A 27782-nucleotide genomic window follows, 5' to 3' on the forward strand; every position below is an offset into this window, starting at 1 on the left:
GAGAAGCAATTCTGCAACTTTTGGGAGAAAAATATTTTTATGGGCATCAGTGTTTATCAATGCAAGATTTTAGCAGAAATAAAACTAAGTATGAATTATAATAACACAAACACTAGATAAAGGCCTGAAAGAGAAGGTTAAAGAAAACCATAAGAGATAAGTGTCTTAAAAATAATTTATGTTTGCTGTCTATCTGAAGAAACATTAATTCAGTTAATCAAAACCACATCAAAACATCACAGCTGCTGACAGACAAAATACTCCTTTATTCCAATGGGAAAGTCTGGTGCTTCAGGAATAGAGAATGACCAGATTAGTAACAGGAAGAGAGCATAAAACAGGCTAAAAATAACATACTAAGATCCGAATATCCTATTATATTTTCCATGATACATACTACATATTCCAATGCTAAGTAGTTACTTGAGAATAAAATAAGTAATTAAATTAAGTTACATATAGAAAACATAGAACTGGATGAAACTAACATCAAAGTATGCATTTTTATTAAGTGTTTATGAACTTCAGTAAAAGTTCAACAGTGCTAAGCATAACTTCTTATCCTCTCCTGTTTTGTCCAAATTTGAGACAGATTTGGAAAGAAACACTCTCCTCACTGAGAGCTACTATAATTTATAATTATACTACAACAGAACCAAGAACATTAACTGTCATTTAGACATTCATACAAAACCTTAAGATGGATCTTGGAATTACATTTACATACATACTGCCAGTCAGTTTTCACTAAAGGAAGAAATGAAAATCTAAGAAGGACACATAAGAACTACTATTTTAGCATGATATTTCAATGCATAATAGAACAAAGGCTCTCTTTTATCTCATCATTCAGGCACAATTCAACAGGGATCAAAATCCATGCAGATTGAGCACAGCACTCCCTGAAAACAAGTCCCTGTGTGCAAATGACTTATTTTCCTCTTTTAGATGAGGCTGACAAAGGTTTGATGTGTTACACTAAAAGAACTGATTCTGATGCCACTGCAGCAACAATAATAAATCACAAGCAAGTAGGCTGCAGCTACAATGCAGGTGAGACCAGAGTCCATCTGAGCAATTTTAGATTTCAAAAACATCCACTGAAGGAACAATACAAGAACTTAAAAGAATCACTATTTATATTTTACTAAATTTTTAACACATTATAAGCATACATGATGGCAATCACCCTGGCTTACTTTAAAACACTAAATTATCTTTCATACTATAATCAAGCAGCTCAAAATAAAAAATTACCTTGTTTCAAGAGTTTTAGCAGATTTGAAAAAAGCACTAATAAATGTACAAAATGAAGTCCATCATACCTTTAGCCACAGCTTCTTTATACTTTTCTTTGGCAGAATTACTTCTTTTATTAGTTGTCTGTAGCTAGATTTAAGTTTCTCTAGTTCTGTCTTTGTGACCTTTAAAAAAGGGTAATACAAAAAGCATTAAAAATGCTTATTCTCAACACATTTTAAAAAACAGCATTAGTAAAACAGTATTAACAGAACTTATTATCCAAAATAAGGCTGCCACACTTTCCAACGGCTTGAGAAAATCTTAATAGGATATTACAGGATGCAAATTACATGGTGCAAATTACATGGTGTGAAATCAAAATCAATAAATGCATGGAATTAAGTAAGAGGGCTAAGAAACAAATCCCCATTCACATCAATGTAATTAAATATTTAGAAAATTCAGCTAATCATCAACAATATGTATTCCAATCACAAGGCAAAAAAGATCAAAAAGATGCTTAACAAATCATACTGGCTTAAAATGTCCTATGCATAGGAAGGAATTTCTTTTGTACCTAAAAAAGCAAAATTAATTTTTAGACATTACACTTCCTACAATTGACTAAGGAAAAGCAACTTGACATGAAATAATCTATCAACGGTAAAACTTAAACCCTTAAAAGGGAAAACCAAACCAATAACCAAAAAACACAAAAAAAAACTAAACTACAGAAGCAGCTAAACAAATAAGAAACCTCTACCATGAAACTGAGCACTGAACATAACATTTTTGGTCACAAAATTAAAACAAAGTTTTCTCTCCTACCCATAGCATTCATTCAGTGTGTGATAAAACTAGTGCACTGTTCAGAAATAATCCCAAATCATGAACTTGCAAACAAAATTCAGTAACAAACCAGCCATCACAATACCAAAAAAACCTACCATATATTGTAAGAAAAACAAAAAAATTCCAACAAAGGAAAAAAAAAAACCAACAAAATAACAGACATCAATTGGAAAATCATGGAAGAGAAATTATTAAGTAGTTTTAATGGTAGTGGTCCTCTCAGTGAATGTGCAGAAAAAGAAGTTCATTCTACTGAAAAATTATTCCTCTTGCAGCTGGCAGGAAGAAGGCTGAAGTTCACAATTTTCCCTTTTTTTCATGATGCAAGGCCCAGATAGCACTACTTTCACCAACATCTGAAAACTTAGGGAAATTCCTTAAAGATTCAACAAAGTGCTGTCTACAGCTTCTATTTTTGGGCCAACTGTGCAATATTTTATTTGAAGGCAGAACCTTTTCTCCACATCAATCACATATACTCATCTCATACTTCTACACTGTAAATTATACACATCTGCTGTTATTATACCCCAATAGAGGTAATATAGAAGAAATAACTTTATGACAATTTGTATTTAAAGACATCATTACAAATGGAGAAAAAGATGCAATTAGGAAGTAAATAAGACCTAAATAATAATTCTGTAAGCTTCTCTTACAGAAAACTGAAAAATAAAACAGGGCACTATCATTAGGAAAGCTTGTAGTTATAATAACTACATTATTATTCTTAATCTAGATTGTGTTTTTCCAACAGATAAAACCAACACCAAGAGTATGTCTGTTCCCAAAGAACACTTAAGGAATTAAGACTGTCAAGGATTACTTTAAACTCCATTTTTATTTCAAAATGTCTTACCCGCCTAATTAGCACCGTACTCTACGTTTTTCCCCTCAAATTTCATGAAGAAAGAAAATTATTCAACATCTTAATGGAAAATGGAATAAATCTTCAAGATACAAGTTCATTACATTTGTGCAAAAGCCATGTCATTTATTGTTCTTAGGAATCTTCCCCGTAAGATTCCTCATTGTAGAGGTCCAGAATAAGAAAGGACAACATACACGCATTTGACCTAAATACATTTTTAACACCATTTTATCCTAAAAACAGGAGCTGCACAGACACTGATGTTCACAAACTTTGCATACTGTACTGAGATATAATTGGCATTTTACCTCTGTACATCAAAAAATCAGAAATACTACCACAGAACAACAGAAGTCTTTTGAATTTCAGGGAATCATTCTTAAAGTGCTCCAGGTACACAAAACCTTGAACAATGTCAGCTAATACTATCCAAATACTTCTTTGCAAATTCAGGAAGGGGAAAAAAGGAAAACAACCCCAAAAAACCTCTAACCAAACAACAGTGCAAGCTTAATCAGCAGGATGCAAAATACTTTTGTGGCTATGCAACCCATAATAAAATAAAGTTAATATGGTTTGTAATAATCATTTGGCAAGTGCTCAGTATGCATTATGTTTTTTTGGAAAAGTCTTATTTTAAAAGACATTTTTATTAGAGGTTCTATTAGAGTTTGGCCTATTAACAGAAAACAAACCATTGCATAGTCTCTTTTCAAAGCATACCTGAGCTTACAGCAGTCTTACCCCATTCAGCCTTTCTTTCTTATCTTTCTTTTCCTCTTTCTGCAATTCTTTATAGCTTCTATTATTCTAACACATGCTACCAGGTTTTCCTCTTCTTCCATTCTGACTTTTTTGAGGTGCACCAATTCGCACGTAACAGCAAGTGATTATTTGGCTTGAAGTGTTATGAGATAATGACAGCCTACTGACCATGCATCAAAAAGACAACCCCATAGTCCCTACTTGGGGAAGATGCCAAGATTCTAGCATATTATGGAAACAATCTTACTAGAGCCAATGCATTTAACTTAAAATAGTCTTAATTTAAATACAGAATAATCCCAAATTCTTCTCAGAACTGGCCCAAGAATCTTTTACTCATCAATCCATGACAGTGTTAATGCTTTACTCAGATGTTACATTTTAATTATACTACTTCAAATCCCAAATTCTCAGCTGGAAGAAAGAAGAAACAGTGCTTTTCCTTCTCTCAGTAGATCTTTCAGACTATCACTCTGATTTTTGACATCTGTAGCTAAATTTCCCCCAGAGCATCTGAAACAGATTTCTGTCAGCTTTACTGACAAGATACAGCACTTTGAACACGAGCAGGATAACAGATAGGTCATGGAAAACACTGAAGAGTTTCACCTACAGTCTCAATGTTTGGTTTACACCTGCTTTATATTTTAGAATAGGAACTAGTACCCTGTCCCCTCCCAAAAGAGTCTGGACTGCCAAGAACACTTATTAAGAACAGTTTAGAATGTCCTAGACCCATGAATGTCTAGAGTGGAATTAGAACAGGAAAAGAGGTGGAATAGAGGCGTCACACAAGAATTCTTTATCCTCTACTAGAATAACATTTTCAGTTCTACCTGTCCACAGAAATTCATATGGAAGAAACTTTTCTATCTTTGCCTTATCAACCAGCAGGAAAGAAAATCTGTGTAGAAAATGATTAAAATTTAAACTAAGCATTCTACATATCACCCACTACACTTTTACCACAGCATGAACAAAACCCAAAAAATACACTCTTAATTTATTCTTTTTAAACATAGAGAATTATAATCAACTTATAGATAAATAAATAAAATACAGATAAATAAAATACCTTGTACATCTCGGCTTCAATTTGTTGATGAACACCTACGAAACTCTTCTTAACTTGCTGCTTATCTTTGATCATCATTGTAAGCCTATGCAAGGGCCCAGAATTAAGATCCTCTGCATGTGTCTTCATTATTTTGCTCAGCTGTTCTGTTTGCTGTACCACAAGCAACCAAGACTATAAAAAAGTCAGAATAGAAAAGCACTTATTTATTTCAGCTCACAAATAACCAAACAATTAATAAGAACTGCAGGAAAAGATGCATTATTGTTTAAAAAAATTTAGTAAAAGAACTGATTTTAAGCTTACCCAAATGCATTCAAGATCCTCCTGCAACAGCAAAATCATGCCTCAGTCTCTCTCATAAAATCATAAAAAAGCATCAGAGAGAAAAATACAGTATTGAATATTCTCCCTTCAGCACTGTCCTAGTATTTCTGTACACCAAAGAAAGCACTGCAGCCTTATTTTTTTTAAATATACCCTCAAGACCCCTGAGAACCATGTTCCTACATCCTTTGTCCTTCAGTTTCCCCCCACAGTTGCACTGCCCAAGCTGACTTCCACCTTTGACTGAATACCTGACAGCAATATGCATTTGAGGGGTGGTGGTTTAAGAGGACACCATTACATCAGCTGCTTCACACAGCAGTATCAGTCAGAACACCAGTACCAAAGCACAGACACAACACCCATCTGTCACTGTAACTCAGCATCCTTCTGTACCCTTACTTTAAAAGCTTCCTTGGACATTCTGTCAGTTTTCAGGCCAGCTTAATGTGCTACGTGTGGCTGTGAATACTGATATCTACGGATATCAGAGACACAAATGTGAAACTAAACTTCTGTTCAAAGAAAACCTTACTTACCCTCAAGATTGCTGTCCCACACTGGATTCCTTAAAGATAACTCTCTGACAATGAATGCTGTGCTATAGCTAAGATTTCAGAGTGGCTACATGCCACAGAATTACAAGGTTTTGAAGGCACCTAGCATATGAGTTCTACTGGCATTTATCTTGGCTCTTACTAAACAGCAATCAATCCAAGATAAAAACTTTAGAAAATAATTTGTTTCTTAGCTTTGGAGTTTCTTTATATCCTGTATACAAAGATATAAACCTAATATTTCCATTTCTACATGACAATGCTGCAACAGAAACTGGATTATAGACAACAAAAGACAATTGACTCCCCTATATACTGGACTATCTTTAATAATTCTTCTGCCTTGGAAATAACCCACAGATTGGCACAGAGATATCTGGACTGTTTAAAGTGTGGTGGTATAAAATGGCAAGGCCTAAAGCTTTCCTGCTCTGTCTGGAGACCACTTCAGAAGCCATATTGCAAAGCTCCATAGGATAAAACAGCACTGAACATTTGTGAAAAGAGTGGGCCTTTGTGGTTACAGAAGAGTTCATAAAAGTGCTCTGAGGTGAAAATGTAGTCAGAATCATCCATTTTCCACAAGGCTGATTTATTACTGATGAAACAACTACTGTTTGAATCCTGAAAAATCACACCAAAAGCATTTTTCAACAGTACAGGTATTCTAAGGAAATGCTTAGTTTACAAGTCACCAAATGAGCCTACATAAGCCAGAAACATAGCAATTACTTCCCTTTCTATTAAAAAAAAATCACATATTTTCCTGTTCTTCACATCACTCTTTCCATCAGGAAAAGGGGAAAGCAATGTTTCCATAGGGAAATAGCAGTAAAGCAGGGTTTCTGTGCTTTGCATTATTGTATTTTATTATTTTTAATTAGGAGAAGGTGAAGTGAAAATGCTTCAATAACAGAGATTTATATGGGACAAAAAAGCTGGGTGGGAAGAGCAGAAAAAGTAAAGCATTTCCTTCCACAAAAAAATGACCACAGTTCAACAAATGCAGTAAAATACATTCATGTTTGTTTTAACACCATTTTTCAGACATATACACACACACAGAAGAGCAGTCTGGAAGCTCTTAAAAACAACTCTTTTCTAACATTACCAGTTGCTGCTATCATGCCTTCCAGCAAGTTTGTCTCCACATGAAAAAAAAACAGAAGACAGATTTTCCCAAACACCATTTCTAAGTGCTCACTGTTACTATACACTTAGAGATCAAATCAAAACAAAACAAACAACCACAACAACAAATCCAACTAAACAAAACCCATTAAAAATTAAATAGCTTGCTATTGGGTTTTAATGCCACAAAACGCCAAATAATACCACACTAACAAAAAGAGGTATTTTATATCTTGGAAGATATAAGAAACTAGACACATTTCCCATAATATTTGCATCATTCTTTGGTTCTGTAAAATATCAGAAAAAAGTATCACAAAAAGATTAAAATAAATTAGAATGAGATTAGTAAATAATCAATAATTCAGGCTTTTTAACTGCCAAAACCAGTAACATAATCTGTCACTACACAATGGCAAAATCCAAGGTGTCAGTGAAATCATAAGGCAAGCCCATATAAAAGATCTGCCAGTCCTTACGAATATTTTTGCTGATAAAACGCAGAAAACAGAGAAAACATAGAATTAGAGATGCAGCACTGAAAAATCACATGTCCTTAAGAGAAAAAAAAAGGGCATAAAAATAATGCTGAAGGACAACTTGAGCGCCTCTATTCAAAACAAGATTTCAAAATGTGACATGCAGACCTCTTTTCAAGGCAAAAAGAAGATGGCTCAAGTCAGATCTCCAGACTACTTCGATTTATCTGCTCACAAGAAGTGCTCATGTTATTAACATGAACTGTCCTAGGCTGAGATACCTATGTGAAGGTTAATGGTAGTTTAAAGCTTATAACACTAAATACTCTGTACCAATGAAAAAAAAGGGCAGTATTTCAATTTGCAAGGCAAGAATTGTTGTGGGGGAGAGGCAACAACAGAACGTGTTATATATAAACACTGCACAGGGCTGAAACAGCTCAGCTATAGCAGCTCAGCCTTCAAGTCACACACACTTTAACCCTGCATACATCCATCTGCTGCACAAGCAGCACTCCTTTTCCTAATGCTACACCACAGCCACTGTCCAAGCAGCCGTCCCATAAGCCCATGACATAAAAACTGCTTTGTCTGAAATTTAACCTGACCCAGAAAGGGTGTTTTCCTGCAGAGAGAAAATGAGGATTCATGCCAGACTGAATGCACTGTGTAACCACTGCTACAGAACAAGAGCCAAGAACTGAATAAGCCATCAAAACAGAATAGTCTTCTCTTGTCAGTAGAGAATCCAGGTCTGGAGTAAAACTTTCAAACAGGTGATAAGGGAAGTTTGCTTCATTATTACATTTACTTGGACTTGCTATAAATCTAAAAACCAGTAATTTGGAGAACAGAGAGCCTTACTTTTTCAAAAAGTCAACACAGCTCTTTTACACAGAATACAATGTACAAAACACAAAATACCTCACAATTACGACAAACATCCTGAATTCATGTTTTGCTCCTACAACACATGCTGCAGTGTGAGTAACAGCTGGAATGCTAGGCTTTGCCTTGGTTTCCTGGCATTTTTCTATTTCTGTCACAATTATATATAACATAAACAATAGTTCCTATCTAAAAGAAAAGCTTACTATAGCATACTTGATTTTCAAAGCACTGAACAAAGAAGCAGGCTCAACCCATTTATGTAAAATACTGAGTTTCAAAAATCAGGATTGATTCTCATTCAGTTAATTTTTTCAAAGCAAGACTAGAGCTCAACTTCTGCATATTTCACTGAGAAACTAAAATAATCCATTTTAAATACTCTGGCAACATTATCTCTCAAGAAACTGAATGGATACGAATTCCAACTTAAACCAAAAAAAAAAAAAAAAAAAAAAAAAGTAAACCCAGAACCCAAGAATATTCCAAATTCAAACTTCCGACTTACCTTGGACACATTGCTGATATAATCCAATTGACAAGCACTCTCTTTATCTACTTGGTTACAAAGATTCTGTAAAGTGGATGCATATTCTTTATCACTTTTTACTCTCATTACCATAAATTTCTTCACTGTTTCCAGCAGTCGTAGTTCCCAGTCTTGCAGTTTTAATAAAGCATCATGAGAATACTTCAGGTCACCTCCAAACCCCATTTTTTAAGGCACTATATACCAGACAGGGGAAAAATACAGGCTCTTCACCACATCTGAAAGGAGAACAAGACTGATGAGACAATTATCAAAAGAAAAAACTTCTGGGGAGACAAAGAGCAATTATTGATGCCTAAACCCTGAAATTACCTAATCATAAGATTAACCACATACATTAACCTCCTCAGCATAAACTGAAAGGAGGCTCAGAGCACTGTTTTCAACAACAAATTCTGACTGGAAAGAATTTCAGCCTTAGAATTCCAGTTTCCATTTCTGCAAAAATGTTCCACCCTAACTTAAAGTACAGAATGAAAGAAAACATAACACCATCTAAGACAAACACTTAAGACCAATCTACATATTTAACCAAATAAGCACAGCTAACATTATCTCCAGACAAGCTGCTAGCTGCACTTTTCTACTCCTGGTGACCTGAAACTTGTTTCTCACATTTACTCTCCTAAGAGCACAGAAAAATCCACATGAAACACCAGTTCTCAGGCACTGTGTCTGTGGGAAGTTGGTAACTCTTTAGAAGCTAGTTTGCTCCTAAATTCTGTGTTAGAAAACAGGCATTAAACCTGCAGATTCAACCTCTCAAAAACCAGTAAATATCCCAAAATAGGTTTCCCATCCAAACCATACACTGGTCCTCTGGGTCAGAGTTCTTTAGTTCACACCATTTTACCCTAGAACAATCCAGTCTTATTGTACCAAATTGACATGAAGTAAGATTCATAAACAGATAAGATATGCTGCCTTAAGAAAGCTGTAGCAGAACCACTGGTCAAAGACACATTTCTAGAGTTAGCTCTGAAATACCTGCATCTGATGCTGATAAACACACAGCTACATTGTGGAAGAGCTGAAACCACACAAAGAAGTAATTCCCACACACTCTTGCACAAGGTTTTGTAATGTGGGCTGAACCCTCTTTTCTGTGTACACACCAACCTATACTAATCATCTTCAACTAGGTAAGATAAACTTATATAAACTGCAACTCTTATCTCTGGACTGCAGTGCAGCCACAGCCTGTATGCTGCCTCTTCACTACTCCTGCACTACAGCAAAGTCTTGGCTCTTTTTAACACAGAAATACCAATTTCTTCACAGGCTTTACACATTACCACTTAAATTAGCAGTGTTCTACAGTGTTCTAAATTAACAAATTTATCTTCCTAGCAGTGCATTGAGGGAAGCAGGACTAATATTCTCATTTTACATTAAGAACTGAGACACATAAACTAATGTCAACACTGTGGCAGCTCATACTGATATGTACAAGGCTTAAAGACTTTTAGAGTGCCTAGCATTTTTAGCATGTTAGGTATTCAGAAAAAATAAATATGTTACTGGCTTCAGTTACTGCACAAAATTTCTGAAGATTTTGCAAATCAGAACCTCAAGCAACCTCTGAAATAAGCCTCATTTTAGTTTAACCATGCTACAAAACAAAACAAAGATCCAATAAAGAAAACTAGAACAGCGCCACATTACTATTTATCTACACAATACAGAAAAGTCAAAGCTGTATGAGTAAACTTAAACCTGTAAGCTTTCATAAACTCTTTAATTTGTAGCTGTATATTTCAGTCAGAATACTTCTTGAGGGCTAGGAATTCAGTCAGAATACTTCTTGAGGGCTAGGAACACAGCAACAGTAAATAGTTTATGTTGGCTGTATTTATGAACTATGTCATCATTAGTAGCATTATGAAAATATCTCCACAGTTAAAACTGAGGAACACTCTTGCAGAACCACAAACATTTTAGCAACATGAACGAAAGAAAAAAAATCTGAAAGTCCCTGTTTATTAACATGACTAAAGCTGTAGTAGTGAATTTTCAAAGGCCTTTAGATCTAAATCCTTTCTTATGACTTTTTATCTTTCTCCTACCTCATTTTAGCACATTGCCTAACTCTCCTAGCAACATGGCTGTGAGAAAAAATAGTATCCTTGTTTTCTTACATCCAGATTTTGAAGAGATGGGCACTGAATCTCATAGTGAAGTGCAGCTTGTATTAAGAGTAAAGTAATGGCTTGCTTGCTTTTACCCTAGCCTCTGTTTTTTACTGAGAGGCAGTATGGCAAGGGAAGGAGGAAATATTCTCAGCATGTGATATATCAGTCTGCTTCTAGTGACTTACAAAGGAGATACAGGATTACAAAAATCAATAGAGCAAAAGACCCAACAATATCTCACTCTAGCCTGCTAAGTTACTTTTAACGAAGCAGTAATCAGATTTTTTCCAATTCCACTATTAGATGCCTGGATACATAGGCAAAAATTGCACACACAATGGACTCCAGTGTTTGTTTTAAATTACTCCTTTCCCTGTGATAGAAGCAGCACAGCAAAAAATTGTTTTGCAAAAGTGGTAAAATTCTGATTTGCTAAAACCAACAAGTCCAAAGAATGAGAAGTGATGATTCCCAAATGGGTAAGCCAGCTGTCATGTGACTTTCATGTAAGCTGAGAAAATGTTCAACCACGACATCCAGCCAAATTCAAGTGCTTTATTGTGGAGGCAAAGAAATGGTGAAGAAGTATTCAAGACCTTAGCCACTTGACTAAGTTTAAATTGTGATAAACTAAAAACTGGTTTTGTCACTTCAAACCACTTCTGATTTTTTAATATTTTTAAGCAATAGAAAACAGTACAGATCACACAGTTATTAATTTGAAGTTAGAACTGTAAGATTTACCAAACACATGAACACACAAACCTGATTTTCAAAAACTCTTAAAAAACACTAGAAAATTTTGAAAGGCCAGTGTTCAAAAATACAGTATCTTGCACCAACATAGACAGGTATTTTTCCAAGTTTGCTATCTCCCTCGTTAGTGACTACAGATGAGATGACACCTGCCCTAGAGAGCCACCCCAATACAACAGAATATTTCAGTCAGAAGGGACCTACAGTGATCACCTGGGCATAGTAATGCATTTAGATCAGCCCTGTGTCTCCAGCTATGGCACCAGAAGACATTTAAGAACAGTAGACTAGCTGGGCTGCTATTCATGGTGTGATTCTCCTTGTGCTTCCCCACATTTACAACTACTGGAGTATGGAATACTAATATTCCCATATTTTTTGGCTTTACCATACAACATTAAAATACTCGCACTGAAAGACAAAGATTCCCCAACAGATTTTGTAACCACACACCACTGGCAAAATTGAGAAATTAGCAAAACCAGCAAAATCTGAACCCAGAAAAGATTTAATGTGGAACTGGTATGAGATATGGGGAGTTTGAGACAAAAGCATACTTTCTTCTCTAATGTTCAAAAGATGAAAATACAGTGTGAGAGCTATTCTGGAAAAAAAATTTCTGGGGAAAATTTTCTGGGGAAAATTTTCTGGGGAAAAAAAAATTCTCATAAAACCATAGAGAAGAGTATTTTATCTTACCAGAGATGGCATGTTGTTTTAAAACAAGCTAGACAGAAAAGTGATAATAACAAACATAATATGCTAAACTCACACAGAAATAAAAATCTTCAGGAATTGCCTTACTCTTACTGTGAACAGATTTCTTCTGCTTCTGGTAGAATACCCATGAGGTTTCTCTCTTTTTCCCGATGTGAACAAAGCTTGCATAATTTGACATGCCAGTGAAGTTTCAAACAGAATTGTACCATGTGTTGTAAAGCAATAAAAATACCAGTACCACCAAATAAGACAAATGAGCTGCAGCTATTTTTTAAAATATTTTGAAATATAATATATATATATCTTAGAAGACCTATAATATAATTTCCTATATATTCTATTATAGACATAGATACAGGTGGCTAAAAAAATTACTGCATATGTAAATTAATCAAAAAATATTTGTTAAACTTCGGAGTAAAATATATCTCACAATCAATTCCAAGAAAGTAGGACTTACTTTCTTTACAGTGTTACGCTCAAAACAATGCACTAATCATTCACAGGAAGTGCACATTGAATGTACATTTAATAATATTGCATGAATGAGCAGCCAGACCTTAAACTGTTCTAAATTTAAGCAGAGTTACCAAAGACAATTTAAAATTTCTCTCAACCACCAACACAGTGGTACAGTCAGATTCCAAACAAATCAATGTTAAATTTTTTCAGCTTAACAGTGAGAAACTTCAAGGAAGTTGCTAGCCACATAAATCTTCAATATTGTAACAGTCCCCTCAGGAAATAAAACCAGTATTCCAGTTAGTCATGCTGCTGGATTCCAGCAGCAACTCTGAAGAAAGGAGTTTCCATAACCGACGTACATTTCATTTTAAGACTGCAATCTGTCTGTGACACATGAAAGTGGCCATGCTGTGTCAGACCAAAGGTCCTGCATCTGACACTGCCTGAAATCAAATGAGCAAGGAAGAACAGAGCACGTACAATGCAACATTTTACAAGATGCTCTCCTACACTTGTAAAAACTGGTGTCTTCTGCTATATATTGCCATCAATTATATCCAAGGTTGTGACTTTTTAAACTTAAAACAATGATGGATCTACACACATCAGTTGGAACTTGTGGTTTCACAGTACTAGTGACAAGGTGGGCAAGTAAAAAAACCACAAACCCAGAAAGCACACCTGGCTCCAAGTTAAATTCAGAATAGGAAAGCACATCACAGGTCTGGATTCTCCCACTCTTTACATGCTGACCATGAATTTAGATTATTCCTAAATCTGCATGGGCTCCAAATCATAGGGAATACAGAATGTCTTTTATTCTGCAAACACTTTCTACAAACATTAAAAATTCGTCAAAATCGGAAAAGAAAGAGGATTTGGATTCAGGAGACAAATCCTTAAAATCAAGGCTTCTATACTGAACTAAAGCATTTTTGCAATAGATTATCCAATTGTTACACAGGCCTTCTCAATTTCTCAATGTGAGGCTTACAATAGTTATATTCCATTAAAATAATGAAATAAATCATTCTTAACGTTCCATCCACACCTTAAACAAAAATTATACAGTCAAACAAGTGACATTTCTGTTAGTGTAGGATCCATTCCTGGAATGCACAAGACCACAAAATACAAAGCACATGCATACCTACCATTTGTTTACACTAATCTCATATTCATAAGATCATATTTGCATGCACAGATGATGTATACAACATAAACTAGTAAAACTAATCCTTCTGCAGAGCTTTTGTCAACATTAAACATCTGAAGGGGTAATAAAAGCTTGCCTGATTATTTCAGAGCTGATTTGAAATACTGGTCCACTCAAAGCAAAGAAGGCAGCTAGTTTTCAGGAAAGCTCTTCTGCAAAGCATAACTTAGCCCACATACCTTAAAAGTTTTCCTTCAGAAATGTCCTTTAGTACAGTTTTCCTATGTCAGCAGCTACTTCCTCTGATTTTCACCTACTGAAATATACTTTTTTTTTCTTTTCTGGGGACTCTGTGAAAGAAAAACATATCAAACTTCTTTTAACTATCTCATTTTCAAATACATTGTAAAACTCAAATTTAGGTAAATTGCCATGAATTTTCAGATTACCAGAAGCCAGCTTTTTTTTAAAAAACCAGACAGTTCAACTAAAAGAAAAGAGCAGATTTCTCAAATGACTGCTAGTAGTAGTATGCTATCACTTCATACACATAATTTTTAGTGAAGAAATAATTTTGCCTCTACACATAGAACTAGAACTTTTTTCTGTAAGTTCTTGGAATTTCTTATGACAAGTGTACTGTAGTTGAAAAATTAGACAATTTTATTTATTTATGAACCTTGCCTTTGGTAAAACAAAAGCAGAAACCTATTAAGGAAAATGAAAGGATGGAAAGCTCAAGTTTGTTATAGGAAAGACTAAGTTAGTAGTGGTATTTTCATAAAAGTGGAAGAAAACATGTGGCAACAAGAGAAAGGAACCACTCAAGACACATAAATTTCTATCTGGCTCTAACTACTCTAAGATTTAGAAAAATAGGAAGTCAGGAAGTTAGGATGACTAGCAGGACCAAAACTTCAAATTGTTGCTCTGGACTGCAATTTAGGTGAAGCAAACTGATACGGAAGGGTTTTGAGGGCTTATATTAAGAAAAAATATATTGTATTTAAAAAATGGTAAGGAACAAGCTTTGCACACAGCTTACAAGTGCAAGGTATACTGTATAATCTCTATGTGTGGACCCATGATAAGCATTCACTCACAATCCCATACCACAATGTCCAACTCCAAATGAGACATTCCGTAACAGTTTAGCAATACCCTCATAGGAAAAAACACCCAAAGCAAAACTGAAAGAAGTCAAGTGTGTAGGGGTGAAGAAAGCAAAACTATTTTCTAAATTTCCATTATTTAAAACAAAGCACTGATCACAGACATGTTCATAAAATCTTGCGAAGGGACAGCCTTAGTTCACATTCAAGCAGGCATTATTTTGTATTCCCTTCTGGTTACTTAGTGATGTTTGAGAAACAAAGAACTGCATAATATAAATACAAAACTTCTATTCTCCATGACCAAAAATAGAAACGACTAAGTGATGCTAAGATTCAGACACTGAAAAGGAACAGCAGCTCCGCAAGCAGACACGAAAGGAGAAAAAAAAACACAGGAGGTTACAAGCATTATAAAATTCATCACATTTCTAAGAAACATACAAAATCACTTGTTTCAAATTTGCAAAGCCCAAGGGTAAGTCTCCACAAGCAAAAAAGTACAAGAAAGAGCAAAACGTTAGAGTAAATTGGGCTCATCTTGCTAACACAAATACAAACTGGGTGGAAACACCAGACTGTCACTGGACAGGAACATAAATCCTAATCCCCATTCAAATGGGACTTGTGAAAATGGAACAAACATCACCACCAGCACCTGGGCACATTCAAGTTTCATGCAGATGTTAAGAACTGCATGTAGTAAAATGAAGCCAATAAAAAAATTCCATTTATCAAATGAAACAAGTTGGAGCCACTTCAACACAAAAAAGTTCTATCTTCTGCTCCCTGAACACAAACAACAACACACCTTTTTTTCTCTTTTAAAGAACTACACTATCACATATTTTAGAGTGCAGAATTTTGTTTGTCAATAAGAAAACCAAATGCAAACCCATCTTTTCTTTAGAATTCCAGTTACTGTTAACTTATTACATATGTGCATTTTTTCATCTGCACACAGGTTATTAGTAGAAGTTAAAGCTGGTAATGCAATTCCAATACAGGTCTAATTGACAGGCATAGACCAGCTAGTACATGGAAGCATAATAAAAGCTTTCCAGTGAACTGCACAGCCATCTGTCAGAGGGCAATAAAATCTCACAAAATTTCCACTGTTATTTCTGAGCTCAAACATAGCAGAATCTGATAGTTACAAACATCTTGCTGCCTCAATGCAACAATTCACTAGCTAATAAAGGTATAAAAGACAAATTTATAAGAAGATAAAGGCAGAACAGAGAACTTAGATGATCTGCTGGTTTTTGAAATTACTAATAAGACAGTTAAGACCAATACCCAAATCAGATCCTTATCAGATTTAGGATATAGAAGGCATTTTCTAAAAATGAAGCATCCGAGAGGCAAATAAAAATATCAAATTAATAGTAAGAATTCACCAGAATCAGATGCTATTGAGCCAAAACATTGAAGAATCAGCTATCAAATTTCCAAAATATTAATTCTACAAAAACTTGGGTTTAAGGTGAGCCAAGAAAAGAAGTAGCAAGAGTGGAAAACAAATCACATTTTCTTCAGATGGGACAAGGCAATCAGAAGCACAACACAGTCTGACTCTGACACTGCACAAGGTGGTTAAAACCATGCCTAAGAACCTGTAGACTAGAATAATTCAAAAGAAAAAAAGAACAATGCAGTTCCGTGATTTCACAGAGCAAAATCACGTTTCACAACTTGAAGAGTTCTATGAAGGCATCAAGGATCCTGTGGGAAAATGTGTTGGAAGCAGGAGGTTTCTGCTGATGTCTCTGATAGGAAGCTACTAGAGAACTGAAGACCTTGCAGAGGAAGACTTAAGAGACAAAGACTGACAGGGGAGAGAGCTCAGAAGGCTCTCCGTAATCTGTGCCAGGACTTGGGCTGCTCTTCAGAATGGTGACCTGCCTATACATCATTACAGAAGCATCTGGGCTTTACACAAAATTATTATGAGTCATCAAAACTCACCGATCATTACAAAACTTGCAAAACCTCAGAACACTGAGGAGCAAGCACAGAAAACAGCAGATGAAGTCACATGTCAATAAATGCAACATAATACACTGGTAGGAGTTATTTAATAACAGTACCAGAAAAAACTGTAGTAGTCACTGAACACACAGCTTCAAAAAACATTTGTTCAGTGTTTTCAAGCAGTGAGGTTAGAAACCATCCAGAATATTAAACGATTTTTTAATGAAGGGAAGGGAAAACATAACATGTCCTTATGCTGCTGATACATCAGTGGTATTCCTGTATGTTCAAGTTCTTTTAGCTAAAGAAAAACATAAAGAACAAAAAAATACATAGATAATATTGATCATAGCATGGAGCAGCTTATGCACAGAGAAAAGAGAATTTTTAGCTCACAAAAAAGGTAAGAATGACAGGTGTAAGATCAAAGTACACCAAAAGAAAAATCATTATAGCACAAAGTGATATGCTATGTCAAATGCCTGAAGTGTTTTCCAGAAGAACTTGAGAACATCAAATAAAATTTTTAAAAAGCTGGTCTTATGTCCTTCTTTGCCCAGTAAATAATTAAATTAGATAATTCAATGCCTTAAGACATTTCTGAGACCGTGAAACAAAGAAGTACAAAATTATTATAAAAATTCATTAAAAAAAAAAAACAGATCTGCAGAACAGCAAGAGCTCCATCTCAAGATGTCTCTAAATTGTAAAAGCAGAACAGGAACTATTACTTTACATTTATGCCAACAGCCCCTTCTTATCTGACAGTAGCAAGTACTGAGCTACATGGATTTTACTTGGTCATGCACTAACATCCTTTAACAGTGCACTCTCACTCTGCAATTCCTGCACCTGTAGGATGACCACATTTTTTCTCAGCAGTTGCTGCAGCTGTGATGCTATTAAAAATAAATGCAAGTAAGAAGCAGTGGGCTTCATCAAAGAATAGGATTTACACTTAGCAGCAGTCAAAAAAAAAAAAAAAAAAAAAAAGCAAAACAGACAGAAACCCAAAAACACAGCTCCCAGATTCTCTGCCTAGAATCACAAGACACAATACTAATTTTTTTAGTCTTTCCTTTTAAACCATTTTCTAAACACTGCTGTCTTTTAAACACCCTGCAACTGGTCTCCATCTCACATAAGAAGTCAGAAGCTGAAACAGTGGGGTACTGTAGGACCAACCAACTCTGACAAGAACAGAGAAATTAGTTCAAATTACTTTCAAGCTCCCTGCTCGTGTGCTTACCCTCTTTCTAACAGCTTGATAATATACCCTTATTTGTTCATTATCCAAAAATTCATGTTCTTTTTCCACATAACTCCATCTTCCACCACCACACATCCATTCTGTCCCACCCACAGACAGCCAGTGAGGTTTCATACTCACTGACCTCTGCTTTGTTCCAGATGACATCTCCCATTTTCCAAGACTAGTCTAAACAGTAATCTCATTCTCCTCCCCACCTTCAGCTGCTTGCTACTTCCTATGGCCTGGTAACTTTCTCAGCATGTTCTTTATCATCTCAGGCCTTCTGTGAAAGAATAGGCAAAGGGTACAGCTGACATCTTTTGCACGTAGCAAACCATGCAGTAAGTGCTTTTTTAGGTGCAGTTACTTAACCAGTTTTGTTTCCACCCGGCAGAAGTTTCTACCTTACAGTCACAGCTAAATAGCAAGACTGAATCTCATCAGGCAGACACACAAGAAGGTGAAGGCAGATACAGGTTAAGAAGAAAAGAGCTAGTCCAGCTGACAAAAGCCACATCCTCTCACTGCTTCAAGACTCTTGTCTTGTTAACTCTGAAAAAGTGACAAAATCAGCCACACACCCTTCTTTTGCTTTCAAAGATAAATACACCTAATTTCCCATTACCTTTCACATGTTTACAAGAAAGAAAAAGCTTTCCTTCCTCTATTTTTCCAAGAATTACACGTTCCCTAAATTCAGCTTCAGGACTCAAGGAAAGGCAGAGAAAAGCATGGCCTCAAAAGAGAGTTCCTGACTGACAAATTTTTATGGACCTCTCAACTCTACAGTGTTGCAATGTTATCTCCACACTAGATCTTACAAGAAAAATAGATTGAGCAGGTTAAGGCTGCTAAAAGTGACTATTACAGGGCAGGTACTGTGCATCTCCAGCCCTGTTAACCAATTCTACCAGCTAAAAAGAACATTATGAGATAAGAACAATAAGAAAAAGATAAGAACAATAAGAAAAACATAAGAACAATAAAAAAAAATTATGTATTTTTTATTACAAAAAAATACATAATGTTAAAATGTTCAAAAATTGGCCACAATTTGAAAACAGAATAAAAAATAATAAATTACTCAAGCTCACCTAAAGTGTGTATTATATAGTGTATTAAAGAAACCTCTAAGCAGAAAAAAGAGAAGCTAAAGAAAATAAACTATTGCATTTTCAAGGGATTTCTTGTCTTAGACCACTAGTGAAAGTAGAAACAACTTTTAGAAAAAGTCAACAGTGAAATTAAAAAATACCTGTAGTAACAATCTCAACTGAAGAGTTATTCTAAGCACGTTAACTTATTTAATTGCTAATTTCTCTTAGATGTTTAGATTTCAAGTTAGAGATTTAGCTATCAAGTTTTTAGTCTGAAGGTAGGAAGCAGTCTCCCATATTTGAAAAATTACCCCAAACCTCTGAAAGTAGCATTTCACATCCTTATATCCACCTGTCTCGAGATAAATACACAGCAAGTCAGAACTAACACACACATAAAACCCACATGCAAATCCTCAGTCCCAAGGCTGCCAATGTAAGCTTTTCTTCAGGGGAACAGGATTCAAGAATACTCCTACTGGGGGTCTCTCATCATCAGAAAGCTACACCTAAGACTCTTCCTAAAGACTTCAGGTCCCAAAATGGCTGCTGCCGTTGCACATTTCAACTTAGCAATCCACAGCCTTACCAGAAGCTTCTCCCAGTAGCACTGTCTTACCTCTCAAGATTTAAGAACAGCCATAGAAAAAGATAAATCCACAGGATGTGAAGTACTTTAGAAAGTCTAGAAACATTTAATTTCTTCCTATGGCCCAATATCAGCCAGAATGTCTCACTTCAGACAAAACAATTAGGTAAGGAATCTGCCATTAGCTCTGTAATATATGACAATAGTGGTCTCCTCAGGAGAAACATAATCTAGTTACAAGTATTTATTGCTCTTTGGAAAAAAACTGGAAGAGCAATGAGGGTGTTTCTTCCTCTTTCTTCCTTCATTAAATTAATTACATCCTTCTGGTTCATCAAACCCTCTACTGAGTTAACTCACTGTTCATTCAGTCTTCTCGGGGTCACTTATTTCCTTGGCATCACTGTACCACATTTAATGTACTTTGATTACACAGTATTTTGTACAGAAAATACTAGCCATGAGAACCATAGGTCCATGAGATGGTTCTGTCTCTTCCTAACTACTGATATTCCAAGCTGTTGCACTGCAGGAAATACAATATATTGTGTGATTCAGTGAAAGGTGTTGCCTCAAGCCTTTGTTTGCTGATGCATTTGTTGAACCTTCTTACATGCTTTAAGTGTGTAACAAATTTTCTTACATACATTCTACAAATATATACCAAAATGTAAAACCTACCTATTCTTTTCTTAGTTCCAGTCAGTTCTGTTTGGGTATCATCAGCCGTCCTAGCTACAAAGAACACTCCTTCTGAAGGATATTACTCTCATTTGAAAATGTATGACCTTTAATTAATGGATGCTATTACAAAGACGTAAAAATGGTAGAGGCTTAATGTTCCAGGTGTCTGGACAAGTGGTCCTGAAGTGCACGTGCATGACTGGATTCTTCACATGGAAATTTATTTGCATACATAAAATTCAGCCTATCTGATCTTTATTGTACTAGATTATTATTTCATATCCAGTCTTTCCTTCTGTCGCTCACAACTGTTCTTTCCAGAGATTATACCAGGCAGCCAATTTTTCAGTTAAAAGGACAACATTCTTCATTACATAGTATCATTCAGAAACTAGTTAGAAATGGAAATAATATTCTATTGGAGACAAGGGTTATTTAGCTCCCTCAGAATTCTTGTCTTACTGTACTATGAAATAGCTAAAGGGAATTTGCATCTCTAAACCTGAAATCCCAACTTAATCTGAGAAGAATTCTGTACAGAGACACAAGCCACATTATTCACATTATTGCAATGGCCTAATGCTAACAACCATCTGCTTAACCAGAGCTTTGGAAATGGCAGCTCCCCCCCTACCAAAAGCAGACTGACCACACCCACGCTGCTCAACCCTACATCCCCACTTAGGCTCCCCAAGCATGGATGGGTGACTATGGTGATGACATACCAGAGCACAAGAAATCACTGTGTCACAGCCCATTGGACTGATTTTTTGCACAGCTTATGCAGTACATGCTTCCAGAAACATGAAGCTTGGGACCAAAAGGCCTGCAAGAGGAGGATACCTCCTGAAGACTGTTCTGCAAAGGGCACAAATCTGCTGCAATGAGTTTTCATATTGTGTCTGAAGCAGGGTCTGGAGTAAAATCCCATCAGCTGGCTTCCTTTCTGAGGGTACCACCTGGCTCCAGAGAAGGAGAGCCAGAAGGCATGCAGCACGGAAAACTAAGAGACCATGGAGGAACACAAGGACTGACTCGAACTGAGATTCTGACGTCAGTAAGAATGGCATATAATTACCTTCTCTCATTAAAAAAAAAAATCATTTAGATAAATTAGATTATCTGGATGCCAATTAAATGTATTAAAATAGTAGCTTCAAATTTACTTACCACATTCACTAATGAGAGATTTTGCGCTCCAATTTCAACATTCACCTAAAACAAAAGGCAGAACTGGGATTATATAGCTTTCCTCTATCTTTGCTACAGACCCTTTAGAACTGTTTGCTTTTTCAGATGCCCACTTCAACTGACAACATTTTTTTCTGTATTTGGCATTTCCTTTTATCTGATGAACTTCAGTTTATCAACCATATCATTGAAATTTCAGAAACCTTGGGAGGTAACACAGCATTCACAGCATTGAAATACAACAAATATAGCTAAACTTAAGAATGTGTTTTTCTGATTCCATGTTTTCTATTTTTTAATCAGTAAAAAGCTGCTGTAAAGTTGTATGATTTTTCTTAACATTGCAATTCTCACACTTTTGCAATGCTTAAGCTATCATATTTTGAACTTAACCACTTTGCCTGACCATAACCCTTATCTGTACTTCACGAAACTTAAGAGTACAAATGCTGTGGCTTATTATTTTACACTCATAACATTTGAAAGAAGAAGCCACAACTAGGAAGTCAGATGCTTTCTGAAAGACACACAAAATATAGAAAGGAAGTTTTAGCATAATTCTAAAAAGCTGTACTTGAGCAGACACAAACAGTAATACACTGCAGTGATCATAATTTAACGAATGTATACAATGTAAAAGTACATAAAACAAACTTTATGCACTCAAAAATCAGGATTTATCCTATGATGCTGCTCCTACTTGTTTATATGTCTATCAAAGGTGAATTTTATGATTTACAAGTGTAGCAGCTAACAACCCCCACCAGCTCAGCCATTATTAATAGGTTATTTGCCTGAGTATTAAAGCACCAAATAGTCAATAAAATAATTCCTGTCTTATTAAATAACCATTAAATCTATGTCCTTTTCAGTTCTCTATTAAAAGAGAGTAAACAACTTAAAACTGCCACTCTCAATTCAAACAGCAAACATTACAAATGTGATGACAGACAATGTGAGCTACAATATGCTGCCAATGTATGGAGTAAGATTTTCCAAATTTTCTAAAGCAAAAAAGTTAGGCATAAACAGAACTGACAAAAAGCAGCAAAGCTGACAAACCAAGCACAAAATTAAGAGACTCGTAAAATGAGGATGCAAACCCAAATTCAACCCTCTTTGGAATATGAACCATGTGATTGTGTAATTACTTTCATAGAGCTTTTCCCAGAAATGCTCAACCCCTTTATTAGAAAGGATAGAGTGCTCTGAGTATGATTCAGCACTCTGTCAGAGGGGCTCATCTTCACAACTCTTATCAGGCTCATTGCTATAATTGTGTATCTCCCATTTACTAAACAGGCAATTTGAAGGAACAAATGGCTCATGATTAATGCACTTTAACACTGCTCTGGATTTAACTTCTGCTTCTGGCAAAGACTACTTATGTAATACACAACAATTCACAAACTTTTCACAAGTTGCCACTACTTACAAGATAACTGGTTTTTCATTAAGTCTTAATTATGGTAATTTAGTTTTATGCTTAAGCATAATTTCTAAATGTCTCAGCTCATGTTGAAATAAGTCACTTACAGAATCACAGTATGAAAAAAAAAGTTGTGAGACTTAAGATCAGATAATGACAATTGCAAGACAGCTACCTGTCTTCAGACCAAGATTTAAATGCCATAGTGAAAAATGCTAAATACGTGAGAACGATTACTGAACGATTATTCGTTAAATATTTTCTTACTAGCTCATACTAAGAGAGGGTTGCTAGTGGAATACAGTATTTTGCAGGCAGTATTGTACAGCATACCTAAAGAACAAAGAAGATTAACAGTATACACGATTGTTCTATTTCCCCTCAACAGGTGACAGCATGTGTTTGTCTTAATAGAGAGCTACATGCAAAAAGCTCTCCTAGTATGCAGTTAGTGCTGTTACTCCACATTCACCCTGTCAACAACCTGAAGGAATTATCTGGTCCAAGCAGTAACTGTCCCCTCAGCAGAAAATAAGAGCAGCCATATCAGAAATCCTACCTAAATAGCCTTTTTGCTCCAGGTGCAAGCCCACAACATCAACAATGATCTAAAGAGCCAACTGGTATGCTCCAAAGATCAGTAATTCTGTCAACCCCATACATGGGGACAGAAATCAGACACTGAACTGCAGTAAAGTTATGAGTGCAGAGAGTTGTCTCTACAAACTGCTAAGGCACACATCTGAGTATTGTAAGCAGGTTAGTAAGAAACCCAGATATGAAGAAGAAAGTTTGAAATTATATGTGGTTAAAGCACCTGGCATTTTCTCTCAAGTGTAGAAAGGAGCAATGAAAGGGAAGCTGGTTACTATAGAGCAAACAGCAATCTGAAATCCAAAGCAGAATGATGTCATGAGGTACAGTTCACTCACTCAGATTAAAAACAGCATTAGGCTCTAAAGTATTGGGAATTTATTTTTAGTATGATCAGGGAAACACTCAGGAATTTTAAAATATCCTGTTATTTCAGACTCCCTACACTGAACTAAACTCTGCACTTAAACTTGAAGGAGAAAATAGAAAAGAATTACAGTAATGGTCACAAATATGATTTCATGCTACAAGCTGACAGCAATCAAAGCCTTCTATCCAGTGAAGCTGTCCCACAAGAAAAAAATTATAATCCCAAACACAAAAATAAAAGCCATTTTAGAAGGACTCTTGCTGGTTTTTAAGAATCCTTACCAGAACTTCCTATGTACTGTATGAGACCATACACTCTTAAAATGAGAGGTGACAATCTTCTCTCAAACCCTGGAAACAAGGCTACGAATTTTACTACTGTGAAAAAGTCTCAAAAATAAAACTTTGTAAAGAAATGATACATTTATGTGACACAAATATTAAACAGCATTAACTTTCTGCATATTATCATGCTCCAAATTTTAAATCCTTTACCTCCCGAATAAAATGGTGAATACCCAAAATTTTCAAGACTATCTTTACCACAGAATAAAGCTCTCTGCTGGATTTTTGAAATCCACTTTCACAAGGCAAGTACAGCACCAATATAATTAAGGCAGGACTTATAAGTGGACAGTTTTATCTTAGAAGAGGAGCATATATGCAGTTTACTTCCTACTGGAATGCATTCAGTCTTTCTCCTCTTACTGCTTTGCTTCTCCTCCCCGCCAGCAAAAAAAGTCTCTTTTCCTAGAGCTACTTCCCACACACTGCAAAAAAACTCCTTGTAAAGTGATGACCTCATGCTCCGAGCCCATCTCCTTCTATGGAGCAATTCCGGACTTGCTGCCAGCTCTCTCCGCCTTCAGCCTGACATGGCAAACGTATCTTCCTTCACCCTGCTGCTCCCAGCTGAGAGAACACCGAGGACAGGCGGCAAGTGGGAGGTCAGACCGGGCAGGGAGAGGGGATTTCCCATGGACAAAGAACAGGCCACCAGATGCCTGCCCCACTCTCTCACCCAACCTAACTTCATACCACTAAAGCACCTCTGCTCTCCACTGCAGGAAGAATGATACTCATTTTAAATATGGAATACATCCCATGTTACCTAACTACAGTGCACCTCCTGTAGCCAAACCTTTCTTCCCTTTTATGTTCTTAGTAAAATACCTCTAATCTAGTGAAGCAAATGTCACTTCCCCTCTCTTAATAAAGGCCCATCTCACCTTCACATCACTAAAGTTCTCTGATATTGAAACTGGCCCAGCATCCTGTGCACACACTGATACATTCTTTTATCTTTTTTGCTAGTTAATCTTTAAGCTCTATCAAACAACAGCAGAGGAACTGAAAATTTCTATTCTCTATACTCTGTTTATTGCCTTCTCTGGCCTGTCTTGCTTTCAAGTGTCAGAATTATTTCTACATGATCACTTTATACACTGGCAGTCCACATACCAACTGACAAAGGACAAATGACTCATCTGCAACATGGAGTTGCAGTTGTAGAAAATCAGGAACTCTGATGGATAACTGAGCTTTTGATCATCAAGTAAGTGACACTGTACATATGAGACTTAATCTTCTCAAAGAAATATGTCCAAAGCCCAAGTTTACTAGGGTTAACATTCCACTCGTGTATTTTAAACTTCTAACTGTACTGACAATTTCTGTCAACACATTACAAGGAATTTATAAGATGAGGGAACATACACCAGTCTCGCCAACAATTATTACTCTAACTCAATCTACAATGTGTCCATCATTTGCAATTTGCTTTGACTGTGAGCAGATGATGTGCGAATGTACCACCCCTTTGAGATTCTCAAAGACTACCACTTACATAAAATAAACTGTAGAAGCAATCTCCTTGTTAGGTATTTAATTTATTAAAATTAACTTATTATAATACCCAATAATTTTTTTTGGTCCAGTTTCACGCATCACCCATTTTTTCACACGGCAACTTATTTTAGGAATCTGCAGTACAACAGAGCAGACCACCAAAGCCACTTTGAGCAGGTCTGTTGCAAAGCAGGGAAAAGTTATTTCACCTACATGAAAAGCAGTGATGCCCTCCTGCAAAGAGAAAATGAGCTGGCTTGTTTTAAAGGTCTTACAAAACCCCCAGTGTTCACATGGGATGTGTCATTTTAGGAGTGTGTACGCTCATGTAAAGTACAACATGAAAAGGGATGTTTAATGTCCTTCTCTGTAATCCACTCGAACACCAAATATAAGTATTCAGTACACGTGCAAATACCAAAATCTCAAACACACAAAGCATTAGAATGCACACGAAAAGCGCCAGGGCAGCTGCACTCACAAGGCCTCACCCTGCAGGCTCCAACCCTAAGGCAGAAGTTCATGCAGGCAGCCGCTGTGTTGTACAGAACTGTCAGCGGGACCGAGGAGGAAGAGACCTCGAAATCCCAAACCAACTCCCCGGGGCTGTTGGATTTATTGGGAAGCAAGGATGGTCACACATCGTAGCTCCTGGCGGTGGCCGGCGCGTCCTCCCGTTACTCCCAACACTTCCAGCCCGGCCGTAGCACGGGATGGGTACAGACACACCGGGCACCGCCGGACCGGGGCCCGGCACTGCCGGACCGGGGCCGAACCCGCCCTCTGCCTCCCCCCGCCCGGAATCGGCGCCGGACCCGGGGAGGGGGCGGGATCCCCGGCCTCCGCGCTGCCCCTGCCCCGCCGGGGCGGAGCCGCCGCCGGGCGAGCGGCGCCTCTGACACCTCCCCACGGGACGCCACCGGGACGCGACCGGATGCGGCCGCCGCCGCCGCCCCGGCGCAGGGAAACGCGAGCGGCGCCGGTGCCCGCCCCGCCCCGCCCCGCCCGCAGGTAGAGCCGGCGCGGGGCCCGCCGGCGTCCCCGTGCCGGCCGGGGGTCCTGGCGCTCCCGGGGGTCCCTGGCCGGGGCGGGGCGGGCGCGGCGCCGGCGGGGCGAGGGCGGCCGGACCCCTGCGCGGGCGCGACGCTGGCGGGGACGCGGGCGGCGCGCGCGGACCGTCCCTACCTGACAAGCCGAGCCCCCTCCGCCGCCGCGCGCGTCACGGGCCCGCCCGCGCCGCGTGACCCCGCGCGGGCCAATGCGCGCGGCGCCGCCCGCCGCCCCGCCGGCCAATGGCGGCGCGGTCCGCCTCCCGCTGACGCTCGCGCGGGGCGGAGGGGGGCGGAGGGCGCGCGCTCCCGCGCCAACGCCTCCCGCGCGCCTACGTCTCCCGGCAACTCTACGCCCTCCCCCGCGCGCCCTCACATCCATGCGGACACCCGTGGGGACACCCCTGCGGACACCCTCGCGTCCCCCAGGGTCCCCGCTGCCCGCGCCGCCATCAGGGAGGGAGGCGTGCGGGGCTCAGCGGTGCGTGATGCTGAGAGTAACTCCTGGGCCCCGCGGCTGCCCGGACAGGTGGACAAGGAGAGCCTGTGATTTGGTGCTTCGGCAGCTCAGTGCCAGAGAGGCAGAGAGCAGTGAAAAAAGAAAGGGGGTGAAAAAGAGAATTGGGTG

General features: G+C 37.7%; 1 protein-coding gene across 1 annotated transcript in view; it reads right to left on the minus strand.

Annotated features, from left to right (window-relative positions):
• Nucleotides 1-21907, minus strand: part of FER (FER tyrosine kinase) — a 158372-nt gene extending 136465 nt beyond the window's left edge. The window contains 6 exon segments of the mRNA XM_050987109.1: nt 1326-1367; nt 1370-1424; nt 4806-4979; nt 8696-8955; nt 14206-14316; nt 21845-21907. Of these exon segments, the coding sequence (XP_050843066.1) occupies nt 1326-1367; nt 1370-1424; nt 4806-4979; nt 8696-8902 (478 nt within the window). The 5' untranslated portion in view covers nt 8903-8955; nt 14206-14316; nt 21845-21907.
• Between the last annotated feature and the right edge of the window lie 5875 nt (nt 21908-27782).

Source organism: Serinus canaria, chromosome Z, assembly GCF_022539315.1.
Source record: "Serinus canaria isolate serCan28SL12 chromosome Z, serCan2020, whole genome shotgun sequence".
Lineage (NCBI taxonomy): Eukaryota > Metazoa > Chordata > Aves > Passeriformes > Fringillidae > Serinus > Serinus canaria.